Source organism: Cottoperca gobio, chromosome 1 (assembly GCF_900634415.1).
Source record: "Cottoperca gobio chromosome 1, fCotGob3.1, whole genome shotgun sequence".
Classification (NCBI taxonomy): domain Eukaryota; kingdom Metazoa; phylum Chordata; class Actinopteri; order Perciformes; family Bovichtidae; genus Cottoperca; species Cottoperca gobio.
Genome location: NC_041355.1, coordinates 22,765,564 through 22,780,963, shown reverse-complemented (window position 1 = coordinate 22,780,963; position 15,400 = coordinate 22,765,564). Strand labels below are relative to the sequence as shown.

Sequence of the window (15,400 nt, the reverse complement as noted above, 5' to 3'; positions counted from 1 at the left end):
TGTGGAGGAGCTGTGTAACCTACATTACTCTTCCCTACTTGTGAGACACTGTGCAAGCACCATTTACTATGGTCAGCAAAATGATCTTGCTTTAAATTGGGCTCATTAGCAGGTTTGGTCACAGCTTAAAACCTAGCATAAAGAATAGATAAAATATGACAATTCTGTTTTTATTCTTTTTAATAAAACAGGTGGACACTGTCAGTGAAGAGCAACAGCATTTTGTCTCGGGAAGAGAAACCTGTAAATAAACAAAACACCAGAAAGACTATTCAATATAATTATTTATGTACAAAACCCTTTGAAATATGTCCATGTGTCAAGTATACAGTACCAAATGACAGAACTTAGGTACATTTGCATTTTTAACATTACATTATACAGTCTTTCAAACCATTGACTCATGTTTATGTGATTTAAGAAAAAAAAAAATCTATTATGTTGCAGGTCTACGGCAATTGCCCATACATTTGAAAAAGAGCACAGGAGCTGGCGGCCTAGGAGAAAAATTCTCAAAACATAAAACTGCTCCAGAAAAATATTGGCTACAAAAATACAGAGAAATATTAAAACCAACAGAATATCATGGTCCATACAATAAAATGGCTTAAAAACACAACAAAAAGTGTAATAAGGTCCGATCCATCATATCCGGTCAACCAGATTTAACCAAAAAAAAAAGGGGGGGCAGGAGCAGCATCCTTTCTGACGGCTTCTAACTGGTGTCCATCTGAAAGTTAGAAAAAGAGACACATACGTAAATTATGAATAAATGTTCAGTTTGGTACAAATCTAAATTATTCATGCAACCCAAATACACACCTTTGCATTGTAAGCATCCAACTGGGCATCCAGCTCCTCTGCAGAAAGTTGAGGTCTGCTTCCTCTTCCCCCTCTTCCTCTGAAACCTCCACCGCCACCACCTTGCCTTCTTTCTCTCCTGTCACCCCTGTCGCCCCGATCACTCCTTTCAGTCCTTTCAAACTTGGGCTGTCCAAGCCGGCTGCGGTCAAACCCTTTATTTGAACTGCAAAGACATCAGGCATATTTTAACAGCAAATTAAAAGAGTTATTTTTAATGTTTTTGAAGGGGGGGATGTATGAGGTACTTGTCCATTGTCAGTGTTACCTACAGAAGATCATTGCCATGCCCCCAGTTTGAAATAACAAACAGAAGTACCAGCACAGAAGCAAAGTAATGCACTGCTGTGGACAGGGGCAACAGGAAAGCATAAATCGATATCGGTTTAAGTGTATGCTATATTAAGAAAGTTTAACGCTTTACCTTGCAGCCAGACAGCCTTTTCCGACAGGAAACTGAAGCAGTCATATATTCTCTCTTCAAAGCCACCAGTCATTGTTCTCAGAGGTGAAATTACTGTTTTTATCAGAGGTGCTGGTCTACCGCTGCCCTGATTGTTCAGTTCCTTTGCATTAGTGTGTAACTTTGGTGTTTTAAAAAGGATTAGTTGAGATTCACCAGTCACACAAACTAACTGATCGAGGGAGCGATAGACCAGCAACTTTCGTGTTCTGCAAGGTAAAATGACTTTGTCTGGTAGCTTTGGCAAAAGTATAGATGAATGCAACAGCTGCAGTTTCCTGCCCGAATGGGCTGTCTGACAGCAGAGGAAAAGTGGCTGGAATATTCTAAATGTAGCACAAACTTTAACTGATACTATTTTTTTGGGTGGCTAAAGTACGGTTTGCTGTTGTACAGAAGTACATTGCTTAGCTTGCATGATGACCCGTTTCTCCAAACTACAGGTGTGCCTAACGCCATCTACGATAGGAAATACAATGACTGGCTGAGTACCTCATACAACCCCACTTAAAACAATCTCTTTTAACCTAATAATTTCCGATTACTAGTACATGCTTGTTGTGACTTTAAAAGCACGTTCGGTTTATAAGTGTTTCCCATTACATCCCCATAATTTCCTATCACTGATCTAAAAACTGCACAGCCATTTTAACACGACATACCTTTGTGTAGATTGTCTACTTTGTGTGTCAACTTCTGAAGTCACTTGCTGGATTTTCATAGGACGGCCTAACAAAGAAATAATATGGTTTAAGTTAGTACTTCTGAACAAGCAACCGCAAAATATGGCAATGCTATTGTAAACATGAGAATGGAATTCTTACCATCAAGTGGGACACCGTTATAGTGCTTCATGGCTTTGAGTGCTTCTGCGTTAGTTTCAAAGTGAACATCTGCAGTTCCTTTACTGCGACCAGACCGGTCGTAGTGTACAGACGCTTTTTGTAATTCCCCAAACTCTGCAAACAACTCCTGGGGAGCACAGTAAAAACGTCAGCCGCGTTCACAACACGTGGATGCTAGCAAAGTAGATTAACCGGGTTTAGTAAATTTACCTTGACATCAGAGTCAGAAACGCCAAAGTCCAGGTTGGACACCAGCAGCTTGCCATTACTTTCTACACTTCTTTCTGCTCCGGCACTCTGTCCTCTGCGTCCACCAGCGTGCTCCTCAAACATGTCGTGCTGCCATTTGTCTGGTAGCTCTCTGGGCTGTTAGGAGAAACAAAAGAACACAACAATGTCTACTGGTTCCACATGTTAGGGCAAAAAAAAACTAATCACAAAGGGTTAGTATGAAACGTTGCACATTTAACGATTGTTGGTTTTAGGTGATCATACACTAATAAAAATAGAGTCACGAGTATTATATTCAATATCTGCAAATAAATCCCCCTAAATCGTACCCACTAGACCTTTAAATTAAGTAATTTGTCTCTAAAAGTCTTGGAAATCAAGCCATGGGGGGGGGGGGGGCATCCAGTTCCTACAGGAAGAGGACTGTCAAAAAGAAATATAAGTTATTTTCTCCCATGACAAAACCAAAAGAATCTTCCTGACCCATTATCGTGTTATTAATATGCATTATTGTGATACACAACATTTTCGCGGGAGTAGATGAATAGTCATCCTCCTCCCTGACTATTCAGAGAACAACTTCAGAAACAAAGCAGCCATGTTGAGTAAAAAAAAAAATCACATGGGGGACATGTTTAAATGACGCTGACTTAATGAATCTATTTTTCTAAACAGTGAAGCTAAGAGCACCGACAAAAAACAAATGAAGGCATATTAAGTCATTCATGGCAAATTCTTTCAGGTAATTCAGGATTCTCCGCTGTACATTAGCCGCTAACCACACCAGCAAGGGGAAGTCCATTATCGTGTAATGCTAACAACGACCGATAAGCCACGAAGGACGCATTTTGAAACTCCTCGCCACGTTTCTTTCATTTCAATTTCTGCTCCATATTTCAGCGGCTTCTCTCTCTTACCCTGGTGTACGGTGTGGTTCTGTTGTTTCTCTCATGGTTGAAGTTATTCTGTCGACTCCGCACCGGCCTCGACGATCCACCACCCCGACCAGAACCTCCACCCTGCCCCGACGATCTTCCTCCGCGGCCGCTTCCGCCGCCGCCGCCTTTCTTATTCAGCTTGATAATGTCGTCCAGAGACATACTCATCTTATCGGACATCGTGGTGTTTAAGCGTTTAGCTGATGCTGATGCTAAAGATGAACAAAGAACTTTCGGTGTCGAGACGCGGTTGTTTATCTGCTGCTCTCTCCGGTGGCGCGGTGTTAGAACTAGCGGAAGTGGCGTAAATACTTTGCAGAAGTGACGATTCACCAGAAGTTCCGCCCTTTTCTTTTTTCAAAGAAACTTTATTGAAAGTGTAATAAAGTCGACAGCAGGTGCACATTTTCAAATTAAAGCAGGAACACATTTTTTAATTGTTGTGTAAATGTGCAGTCAACCTGCAAAGGACTGGAATTAAAATTGAATTGAAAATAAAATGTAATTCAAACGATATTAAATAAAAATTTCAATGACAAAATCACTGAGATAACTCAAACCATATAGGACACTCAGGAAATAGTTTAGTTTCCCAGGATGCAATTGCATAATTAAGGTGTGTCTAATTATGTCTGAGTTGTAATTAGCGTTACACCAAAAATTCACTGTCGGTCTAATCCAGATAAACTTGTTTGGCATGACAGATCAGAAACCTATATTGCCAAAGCACTACATTTACAATTATTAACGTTGACAGATGATAAGACATTTAATATACATATGCAATCGTATGAAATGCAATATAATAAAGGCATTAGCAGTGGGCGGATCGATCTTAAATATCGATGTATCGGTATCATCAATACTTGCGTGATAAGATCGATACTTAAGTTTCAGTTTCTCTTCTTTACGTGCAGTACACAACTCCTGTTAAATCATCGTGCTTTTGCATGTGCACTGCAAACTAAGTAAGTATTAACACCGCTCCACTCGCTCACTTCACGCTCATCATTATCACTCTGCCCAGTATCGCCCCCCCCTCAAAGGCATTAAATAGAAATGAATAATGACATAAACGTCTCACCAGGTTAAACATCTTAATCTAGTGGACAGTTTAAATCATTATAGCTGAGTGACCATGATAATAATAACCCAATGTAAAATGCTTATTTCCCATTTAGTTTAACAAGAGCCACTTGTATAATACACTTTCTAGTTCATGATATTCTGCCTGACTGTATGGACTCAGTACTGTTGGTTATAAAAGATAAAACATGAAATGATTAGTATTGATGAATGTAGAACCTGTAATGTCCTTTCTATGTGAATAACATAATTCGGATAGACAGGTTAGGATTATTTATTTTTTACAAGGTGATTATGAATTTGGTTTCAGAATGTACATATTTGCACTAAAATTGCCAGTTATTATTGTTGCAATTCCACTTGTTTGTGGGTTTCTTGGATACATCAAAGTTATTTGATTGAATCAATGAAGATTTATCATATTGATGAAATGATTGTTAGAGGAGCCCCTAAATATCTGCTCAGAATCCAGCTGGCAGTCTGACAGCAATAGAGCCGCAAAGATTAATTGATTAGTTGTCAACTATTTAAATTAATTGCCAACTGTTTTGAAATCCTCTGATTCCAGCTTCCACCTGAAATGTGAATATCTTCCGGTTTATTTACTCCTCTATAACTGTAAATGGGTTGTGGACAAAACAAGACATTTGAGGATGTCATCTTGGGATTTTGGAAACACTGATCGACATTTTATAGAGCAAACAACTGATCGATTAATCAAGAAAATAACCTATAGATTAATCGACAATGAAAATAACCGCTTCTTGCAACCCTAGACAGCAATACATAGCACTTGATGTTTGATCTTTATCATTTAAAAAAATGACCCACAGTCTAAATGTGTTATAAGCCTCTAATGATACGCCTCTCCGGGAACCGTGGTGGAGAGGTTTGTGTGTCCCTATGAACCTGAGAGCTATGTTGTCTGGAGCCTTGTGCTCCTGGTAGGGTCTCCCAAGGCAAATTGGTCTCAGACGAGGGGCCTGACTAAGAAAGGTTCAAAACAACCTCGAGAAAAAAAGGGAAAGAGAAGGAGAGACCCTGCCCGGAGGAAGCCCCCATCTAGAGCCAGGCCCAGAGGGAGGGCCCGACAGCGAGTGCCTGGTGCCCGGGTTTGTACTCACAATTCCCGACTGAGCGCCGCTACGTTGGAGTTCACCCTGGTGGACGAGAGGGTCGCCTCCCTACGCTTATGGGGGGAAAACTCTGACTGTTGTTTGTGCCTATGCCCCAAACCGCAGTTCGGAGTATTCGGCCTTCTTGGAGATCCTAAATGGAGCCCTGAAAGAAGGCTCTAGTAGGGGACTCCGTAGTCTTGCTGGGAGACTTTGTGGGATGTGGGAAATGATGGAGACACCTGGAGAGGCATGATTGGGAGGAACGGCCTCCCTGATCTAAACCCGAACGGTCGTTTGTTGTTGGACTTCTGTGCTAGTCATGGAATGGCCATAACAAACACCATGTTCGAACATAAGGATGCTCATAAGTGTACGTGGTACCAGAGCACCCTAGGCCAAAGGTCAATGATTGATTTTGTGATTGTATCATCTGATCTGAGGCCGCATGTTTTGGACACTCGGGTGAAGAGAGGGGCGGAACTGTCAACTGATCACCATCTGGTGGTGAGTTGGATCAAGGGGTGGGGGAAGACTTTGGACAGACCTGGTAAGCCCAAAAGGGTAGTGCGGGTGAACTGGGAATGTCTGGAGGAAGACCCTGTCCGGGAGATCTTAAACTCACACCTCCGGTGAAGCTTTTCAGACATCCCTGTGGAGGTTGGGGGCATTGAACCTGAGTGGGTGATGTTCAAAACCTCTATTGCTGAAGCTGCAGTGAGGAGCTGTGGTCTCAAGATCTTAGGTGCCTCAAGGGGCGGTAACCCTCGAACACCGTGGTGGACCCCGGTGGTCAGGGAAGCCGTTCGACTGAAGAAGGAGTCCTTCCGGCTTATGTTATCCGGGAGGACTCTGGAAAGAGTTGCAGGGTACCGACGGATTCGAAGGGCGGCAAAGCAGCGGGTGTGGGAGAAGTTTGGAGAAGCTATGGAGAAGGACTTTCGGTCGGCACCAAGGTGCTTCTGGAAAACCGTCCGGAAACTCAGGAGGGGGAAGCGGGGAACCATCCAAGCTTTGTATAGCAAGGGTGGGACCCTGCTGACTTCGACTGAGAAGGTTATCGGACGGTGGAAGGAGCACTTTGAAGAACTCCTGAATCCGACTGACACACCCTCTATGGTAGAAGCAGAGCTGGAAGCTGATGGGGGACCATCGTCAATTTCCCTGTTGGAAGTCACTGAGGTAGTCAAACAACTGGGACCTGGGAGTACGCCCAACCGGTCTACATGTGTTTTGTGGATCTGGAGAAGGCGTATGACCGGGTCCCCCGGGTGATACTGTGGGAGGTGGTGCGGGAGTATGGGGTGAGGGGGTCACTTCTGAGGGCCATCCAATCCCTGTACGCCCAAAGCGAGAGTTGTGTCCGGATACTTGGCAGTATGTCGGACTCGTTCCCAGTGAATGTTGGCCTCCGCCAGGGCTGCGCTTTATCACCAATCCTGTTTGTAATTTTCATGGACAGGATATCGAGGCGTAGTCGTGGAGGAGAGGGGTTGCAGTTCGGTGGCCTGAGGATCTCATCGCTGCTCTTTGCAGATGATGTGGTCCTGATGGTGTCATCGGTCTGTGACCTTCAGCAGTCACTGGATCGGTTCGCAGCCGAGTGTGAAGCGGTTGGGATGAGGATCAGCACCTCTAAATCTGAGGCCATGGCTCTCAGCAGCAAACCGGTGTATTGCCTACTCCGGGTAGGGAATGAGCCCTTACCCCAAGTGAAGGAGTTCAAGTACCTCGGGGTCTTGTTCGCGAGTGAGAGCACGATGGAGCGAGAGATTGGCCGGAGAATCGGAGCAGCGAGGGCGGTATTACATTCGCTTTACTGCACCATTGTGACGAAAAGAGAGCTGAGCCAGAAGGCATAGCTCTCAATCTACCGAGCGATCTTCGTTCCTACCCTCACCTATGGTCATGAAGGCTGGGTCATGACAGAAAGAACGAGATCATGGGTACAAGCGGCCAAAATGGGTTTTCTCGGATGGTGGCTGGCGTCTCCCTTAGAGATCGGGTGAGAAGCTCAGCCATCCGTGAGAGACTCTGAGTAGAGCCGCTTCTCCTTTGCGTTGAAAGGACCCAGTTGAAGTGGTTTGGGCATCTAGTAAGGATGCCCGAGCCAGTTGAGGTGGTTCGGGCATCTAGTAAGGATGCCACCTGGCCGCCTCCCTAGGGAGGTGTTCCAGGCACGTCCAGCTGGGAAGAGACACCGGGGAAGACCCAGGACTCGGTGGAGAGATTATATCTCCTCACTGCCCTGGGAACGCCTCGGGATAACCCAGTTGGAGCTGGCGGATGTGGCCCGGAGAAGGGAAGTTTGGGGTTCCTTACTGGAGCTGCTGCCCCAGCGACCCGACCCCGGATAAGTGGTAGGCGATGGATGGATGGATGATACGCACTTCATAAATTCAATAAAGAATGTCTACATTATTACCTATATTCTATATGCATCATGGGACCTGTTTGATGTACATCTAATTTTTCAGGACATACGGTTTTATTGGTTAATGTGGCTTTGCTCTAATTTAATTTGACATTAGTATTGTTTTATTATTATATTACTACATCCCTATTACCACCTATTTAAACCCTTTTCCGTGCTGAATTCCTCAAATGTCTTTGTTATTGTCTCACAGGTATTGCACTCGGCTTGATTCTCAAGAACTACGTCCCTATGTCCGAACACGACCAACTGTACATCGGCTTCCCAGGATAAATACTCATGCGGATGCTTCAGGTGGTTACCGTGCCTCTCATTGTGACAAGTGTAATAACAGGAGTATTTCTCACACGGTTAACTCTTTCATTAGGTTATACATATTATACACACAGCATTTAAAAGGAACATACTGGTGGATTATTAAACCTAACAATTAAACCTGTCACAATGTTAGAATGAAAGGTGGAAGCGTCCAGGGTGAGAATGTCTCTTTCAGGCTTTAGTCCATTAGGAGGAAGCTTGAGGCTTCAGGTGGGTTGTGAGGTGAACTGCAACAATAATAATAATTTTTTATAGATCTGTCTTTTATTGTGCTCTTTCAAACTGTATTGTCTCAACTTTGTATTGTTTTAACTTGTCTGTACAGCACCTTGAACCTTCCTCTGTGTCTGAACATCCTTTATAAATAAAATGTACTTGCCTATAAGCTGTAGCTGTTGTATGTGATATGTTTATTCTGGGACTTTCAGAAAACACCTCTGGCTGACGGGAGGCTCAAAATCAGTTTATATATATATATATATATATATATATATATATATATATATATATATATATATTGTGGTTTACCAGTACAAGAATTACAGCGCTGTTTAGTTTCTGTAGCATAGGTGGTAGTTATTGATTTGTTGTTGGGTTACAGTTATGAGAATGTTCATAAACTTTTAATATTATTCTGAAATCAAGTTTTACACTTAAAACAGTCTGTGAATAATACAGTGTTTTACATGTGACACCAATGTCTCACAATTTAGCAATGACATACTGTATGTGTCAAAATGATCTTCACAGAGGTTTCAAACGACACACCTAAACGCACTTGTTATTCCTGAGATGTAACTGCTCCCCTCACTTTCTATGACATTACCTGTCTGTAACACTCCTATGTGACCTTACTGCCCCTCCAGCCTGCAGCTTGCAGTCTGCAGACCGTAGCTCATGCTGTGGTTTCTTCTAGGTGTTTCTGGTCTGAGAGTTGAAACGTCCAGAAGAGTTGCTGTACGTGCAGTAGCATACTTTGTCTCAACCAACCGAGTAATGCTCTACATTTTTCTTAGTTTTCTTAGAAAGGGGATTTTTAGTTCACATATGTGACATGTTAACATTTCCTTTTTTTTTCTCCACTTGAGTGTGTAAATGTGCAACTCACTCTCACCATTGTAACAGTTATTTCAACCACGTAACACGTTTACTCATTTCTTCCATGATCATCTTCAGAAATGTGTTGTTCTCCATGTTATGCATACTAAACTTTTATCACAGCACACATTTCGACTTGTCAGAGCAGGAACAGTTCAGGTGATATTTCAGTGAGGCAGCATGTACAGTTCTAGGGCCAATAAAGTTGGACAACTAAGTGGAATCCTATTTATTATTATTATTATTATTATTATTATTATTATTATTATTATTATTATTATTATTATTACTATTATTAATAACACTTGTGTTGAACAAGTCAAAATGTCTGCTGTGAGCAAGGTTTCCTATCATACAAAGTATTAGTCCATCCATCGTCTACCACTTATCCGGGGTCCGGTCGCGGGGGCAGCAACTCCAGTAAGGAACCCCAAACTTCCCTTCTCCGGGCCACATCCGCCAGCTCCAACTGGGGGATCCCGAGGCGTTCCCAGGCCTGTGAGGAGATATAATCTCTCCACCGAGTCCTGGGTCTTCCCCGGGATCTCTTCCCAGCTGGACGTACCTGGAACACCTCCCTAGAGAGGCGGCCAGGTGGCATCCTTACTAGATGCCCTGAACCACCTCAACTGGCTCCTTTCAACGCAAAGGAGCAGCGGCTCTACTCCGAGTCTCTCACGGATGGCTGAGCTTCTCACCCTCATCTCTAAGGGAGACGCCAGCCACCGTCTGAGAAAACCCATTTCGGCCGCTTGTACCCGTGATCTCGTTCTTTCGGTCATGACCCAGCCTTCATGACCATAGGTGAGAGTAGGAACGAAGATCGTCCGGTAGATTGAGAGCTATGCCTTCTGGCTCAGCTCTCTTTTCGTCACAATGGTGCGGTAAAGCGAATGTAATACCGCCCCCGCTGCTCCAATTCTCCGGCCAATCTCTCGCTCCATCGTGCTCTCACTCGCGAACAAGACCCCGAGGTACTTGAACTCCTTCACTTGGGATAAAGGCTCATTCCCTACCCGGAGTAGGCAATCCACCGGTTTCCTGCTGAGAGCCATGGCCTCAGATTTAGAGGTGCTGATCCTCATCCCAACCGCTTCACACTCGGCTGCGAACCGATCCAGTGACTGCTGAAGGTCACAGACCGATGACGCCATCAGGACCACATCATCTGCAAAGAGCAGCGATGAGATCCTCAGGCCACCGAACTGCAACCCCTCTCCTCCACGACTACGCCTCGATATCCTGTCCATGAAAATTACAAACAGGATTGGTGATAAAGCGCAGCCCTCGTGGAGGCCAACATTCACTGGGAACGAGTCCGACTTACTGCCGAGTATCCGGACACAACTCTCGCTTTGGGCGTACAGGGATTGGATGGCCCTCAGAAGTGACCCCCTCACCCCATACTCCCGCAGCACCTCCCACAGTATCACCCGGGGGACCCGGTCATACGCCTTCTCTAGATCTACAAAACACATGTAGACCGGTTGGGCGTACTCCTAGGCCCCCTCCAGGATCCTTGCGAGAGTGAAAAGTTGGTCCGTTGTTCCACGACCAGGACGGAATCCGTATTGTTCCACTTCAATCAGAGGTTCGACTACTCCTTTCCAGCACCTTGGAGTAGACTTTACCAAAGTATTAGTGAGTTTACAAAAAGCCACACAGGTGTTTTCACTTGGTTGCTGATTAGACTGCTGCTCAGGTAGAAGTTATGTGATGTCACCAAACTTCATGAATCAATGAGAATGCTGCAGGTGTCCCACATTAACACAGGTGCAACAAAAGTCATTTTAAAATGATTTTGTATTATGATTTAATCAGGCAACAGGATTTTATTGTCATTAGTTTACAGGGAATCAGTATCAGTAACAAATGAGTCTTCCCCCTCGTGGAGCGCTCACATGTTACTTCATTTAAGTATGGTGTTCAAACCAAATCTTCAAATCTTATTATGTTTTTCCTTTTCACTTTCTTCAAGCACTGTTAGTTTTTTGTGAGGCACTATTAAAACAAACGTTTTCAAAATGATTGAGTAGAAGTAGTAGTATTTCCGAGTCAGCCCATTTCAATCTAGCTGTAGTGTTGTGCTCATACTGTATAATATGAAAGATCTATAGGAGACTGCTTAACCCTGGATTCTGTGTTGAAGGGTTAACACTGGTACTGTTGATCCAGCCAGGAACTACTCCTGCTGCTAGAGATGAAGATTCAGAAGATGAAGAGTCCTTCTCCACTGTCGCCTTGTTGGATCACATACGGTGAGAAGAACATTTCTGCTTTCTCTGCATATTCAGTTCAGCAAGGTGTTTGGGTCAGAAAGTGCTGGAAAATCTAATGAGATAATTCATATCCATTTATTTTTAATAATTCTGTATACTAGGTGTTCTACATCCAGCCTAACGTCATGTCCATGATAAAGCTGCAATCCTGCAGTGGCTTGTCAACATTTCCAAGCCTACTGATGGTGTGTCTTTTGTTTCTTGTTTTATAGGAACATCTTTCCCTTGTCACTACGAAAATTATTTTGTGAGTGGGATAATCTTTGATACATGATTATTCTTCCTGACCTTTTGTTCTTGTTACAAAATAGGACAGAAGTGCGTCTGGTGGGAAAATATGTTGAAGGAGCCAACGCATTGGGACTGATCGTCTGGTCTTTTATTTTTGGTGTGACCCTCAACAAGATGGGAGAAAAGGGGAAAGTCCTTGTAGAGGCCCTTACTGTCCTCAACGAGGCCATAAAATGTGTGGTCAACATGATACTGGGGTAAGGTGAAACAACATACCATAAAATATAGGCTTTTCTTCATCCATTAAAAGATAACAAATAGAAATGCAGTACATTTCCCACAGCTTGAAATTAGTGGCTCTTTTCTGCTCACAGTATTTCTGACTTAACATATCAGCGTACTTCACTCTTCTACCACTGTTAAGTGTTACTTTGTTTCTAAATGAGTTTCAGATCATTTTTAAAGGTTTGCCGTCCAACAATATGTATTTGTTCTTCCATTATCTGAAATGAGAGAAACATAGCTATTTTCTTTTTTTACTAATATATTAATGGTATTCAAACCACTGTCTCAGTATTTCTTTCATTTATTTTTTCCTTTCATGATTTTCTTTCCAGCTACTTGTCAGTTGGAGTGCTGTTTATGATTACAAATCATGTTGTTGAGGTTCGTGACTGGGAAACTACCTTCAAACTGGAAAAGTTTATGGTAGTGGTTGTTATTGGTATGTTCACCTTTTCTGTTTAAACACTGAAATAACACATCCCTCTTACAAATTAATTTGAATTTATCAATCAAACTAGGTAAACTATTTAGCTAATGTTAGTGAAGTTAGGTAGATATTGCCCTCTAATGGACCTTTTGCTCACTCTTGCTCTACTCTTGTCTTTGCATTAGCATTATCAAATTTTTTGTTCAGCAAAAAGTAGTAGTCTAAAACAATTTTATTCTCTGTTACTTTACCTCACTTAAAGTGTAAAATAGTTATAAAGTCAGCAAACTGACTGAATGTCAGCTACAAAGCTAACATTTGCTAACATTAGCCACTAAAAGCTATTGGTCATATCAGATCAAATGAGACTGTAACAGCAAAACCCCTGAGTGTGATGAAGTGAGCAAGTGTGCATTCTGCTGCTTATGAATTCAACTTTGTGATTTAAAGGCCTGGTAGAGGTTGTGTAATTTCTTCTTTTTTTAAAGTTACATGGTGTCGCTTTAAGTCTCTTAACTAGCAGCTTTATTGTGAATGCAAACTGTTGACTAATTATATTTGATGGATCTGTATTGATTGTGCATTAATTGTGTTTCAGGCTCATCATCCATGGAACAATAGATTTACCTGTGATCTATTTCCTGTGTGCAAGACGTGACCCACGTGCTGTTATCAAGGGGGTTTCTCCGGCCTTACTGACTGAATTGGTCATCTCCTCCAGGTGAGATGATGTAACACAGTCTTATTACAGAGAGCTGCTTATTTCTACATGTATCATCAGAGCTGCCAGAGCCAACTAACATTGAAAGATTCACATTTCTAATATTTTCACTAACAAAGGATGCATTGTGTTTCTACAAGCGCTGCCACACTGCCTATCACTTTTCAGTGTTGTGAGGAGCGACTCATGATCGACAAAAGAACCACTCGCTTCATGCTGCCCATTGGGACCAACATCAACATGGACGGAACTGTCCTTTACGAAGTGGCCGCAGCGGTTTTCATTGCCCAACTCAACCACATCCATCTGGACATGAGCCAGTTAATTTCCCTCGCGTAAGCCACTCTTCCTGCTCTTCAGGAGATCATAACATCGTCACCATAGCAAGTGTATAATATGAGATATTTAAGAGGAAGTGACTTTAAAAATGCAGAGTACAGTTCTACGAGTCCAGTATCTGTGTTTGATCTGCAGTGTGACATGTGTGTCTAGCATCGGAGCAGCAGGGATCCCAGCTACAGGACAAGCAACCACTCTTTTTGTTCTGACGGCGGTTGGTTTACCTGTGAAGGAAGCCTCCATTCTGCTGGTTATTGAATGGCTCCTGTAAGTTTAATCAAATGTAATGAAGAGATTACTGCAGCTGCCTTTTCTGCTTCTTGATTGGTTGCACCATTTAAAGAAACGTCCAAGTTAGTAAAGATTTATGTGTAAATTGGCTGCAAGCAAACATGTGTAGCACCGTCCAATCAAAAGCAATCACCTATGTAAACTGGAAGTCACTGTAGCATCACACAATGTAACGTTACTGTCAAATATAACAGGCATTATCCATCCATCCATCCATCCATCCATCCATCCATCCATCCATCCATCCATCCATCCATCCATCCATCCATCCATCCATCCATCGTCTACCGCTTATCCGGGGTCGGGTCGCGGGGGCAGCAGCTCCAGTAAGGAACCCCAAACTTCCCTTCTCCGGGCCACATCCTCCAGCTCCAACTGGGGGATCCCGAGGCGTTCCCCGAGGTCTCTTCCCAGCTGGACGTGCCTGGAACACCTCCCTAGGGAGGCGGCCAGGTGGCATCCTTACTAGATGCCCGAACCACCTCAACTGGCTCCTTTCAACGCAAAGGAGCAGCGGCTCTACTCCGAGTCTCTCACGGATGGCTGAGCTTCTCACCCTATCTCTAAGGGAGACGCCAGCCATCCGTCTGAGAAAACCCATTTCGGCCGCTTGTACCCGTGATCTTGTTCTAGTTTAGGCATTATATTAAACATAATAGCCAATCCTTTGTAAATGTAGGTTTTACTTTGTTTTCTTTATATACTTATGCATCTGTTACACAGTTTTCAGTATTATTAGCTATATATTAGCTAGCTAATGTACTACGAGTGCAAATAGTTAATAGAAACAAACAAAATTAGTATAAAGCAGCATATGTTGATGTTTATGTCTGTCAGTTGCAACACTGTTATCAATGTCATGGGAGACTGTATTGGCGTGGCTACCGTTCACCAAGTGTCAAAAGAAGAACTGGAAGAAACAGAGGAGCAGGGACAGCAAATGTCAAGGTACACGTCTAGCTGGTCTTAAGGTTTTTTGTTTTCATTTTAGTACATTTGCAGAAAATGTGAAGTAAATTCTTCAATCTAATGCAAATGAATATTCAAGGAGGAATCAGGCTAGTGGCAGTAGTAGAGCAGCAGAAATCTGCTCCCTAAAAACACCATTGATGACTGTGTTGTGCTTTGCCTTGCTAGGATGCATGACAGTGATGATGACAGCCACAACCTGGATGAGATCCAGGTCGACTTCAGCAGACAGGCCTCTGATGATGACACCCAGGACGAGGAGCGGTCCAGCCAGGGCTCTGCAATTAAGACCCTGCTCACCGCACTAGAAAATCAAGACAGCAATGCTGAGGAGTTGTGTTGGCTCAGAATCAACAGGAACAAACAGGATGCACTTTGAAAATAAGTGCAGAAAAACACATTTTAATGTGTCATTATTTGTAAAGATTTGACTTATTTGGTATTATATTTATTTAATTTTGTGTTAGTA

The 15,400-nt window shown here is 43.1% G+C and overlaps 1 protein-coding gene and 1 pseudogene across 1 annotated transcript; one reads left to right on the top strand and one right to left on the bottom strand.

Annotated features, from left to right (window-relative positions):
* Positions 1-154: 154 nt before the first annotated feature.
* Positions 155-3,651, bottom strand: LOC115008047 (THO complex subunit 4-like). The gene is made up of 6 exons (XM_029431310.1): positions 3,318-3,651; positions 2,380-2,535; positions 2,149-2,296; positions 1,987-2,053; positions 823-1,027; positions 155-730 (listed from the first exon to the last, which is right to left on the bottom strand). The coding sequence occupies exons 1-6, from the start codon at positions 3,516-3,518 to the stop codon at positions 716-718; spliced, it is 792 nt and encodes a 263-aa protein (XP_029287170.1). The 5' UTR covers positions 3,519-3,651; the 3' UTR covers positions 155-715.
* A 4,324-nt stretch (positions 3,652-7,975) lies between these two features.
* LOC115007919 (excitatory amino acid transporter 3-like) lies at positions 7,976-15,310 on the top strand (annotated as a pseudogene).
* Positions 15,311-15,400: the final 90 nt, after the last annotated feature.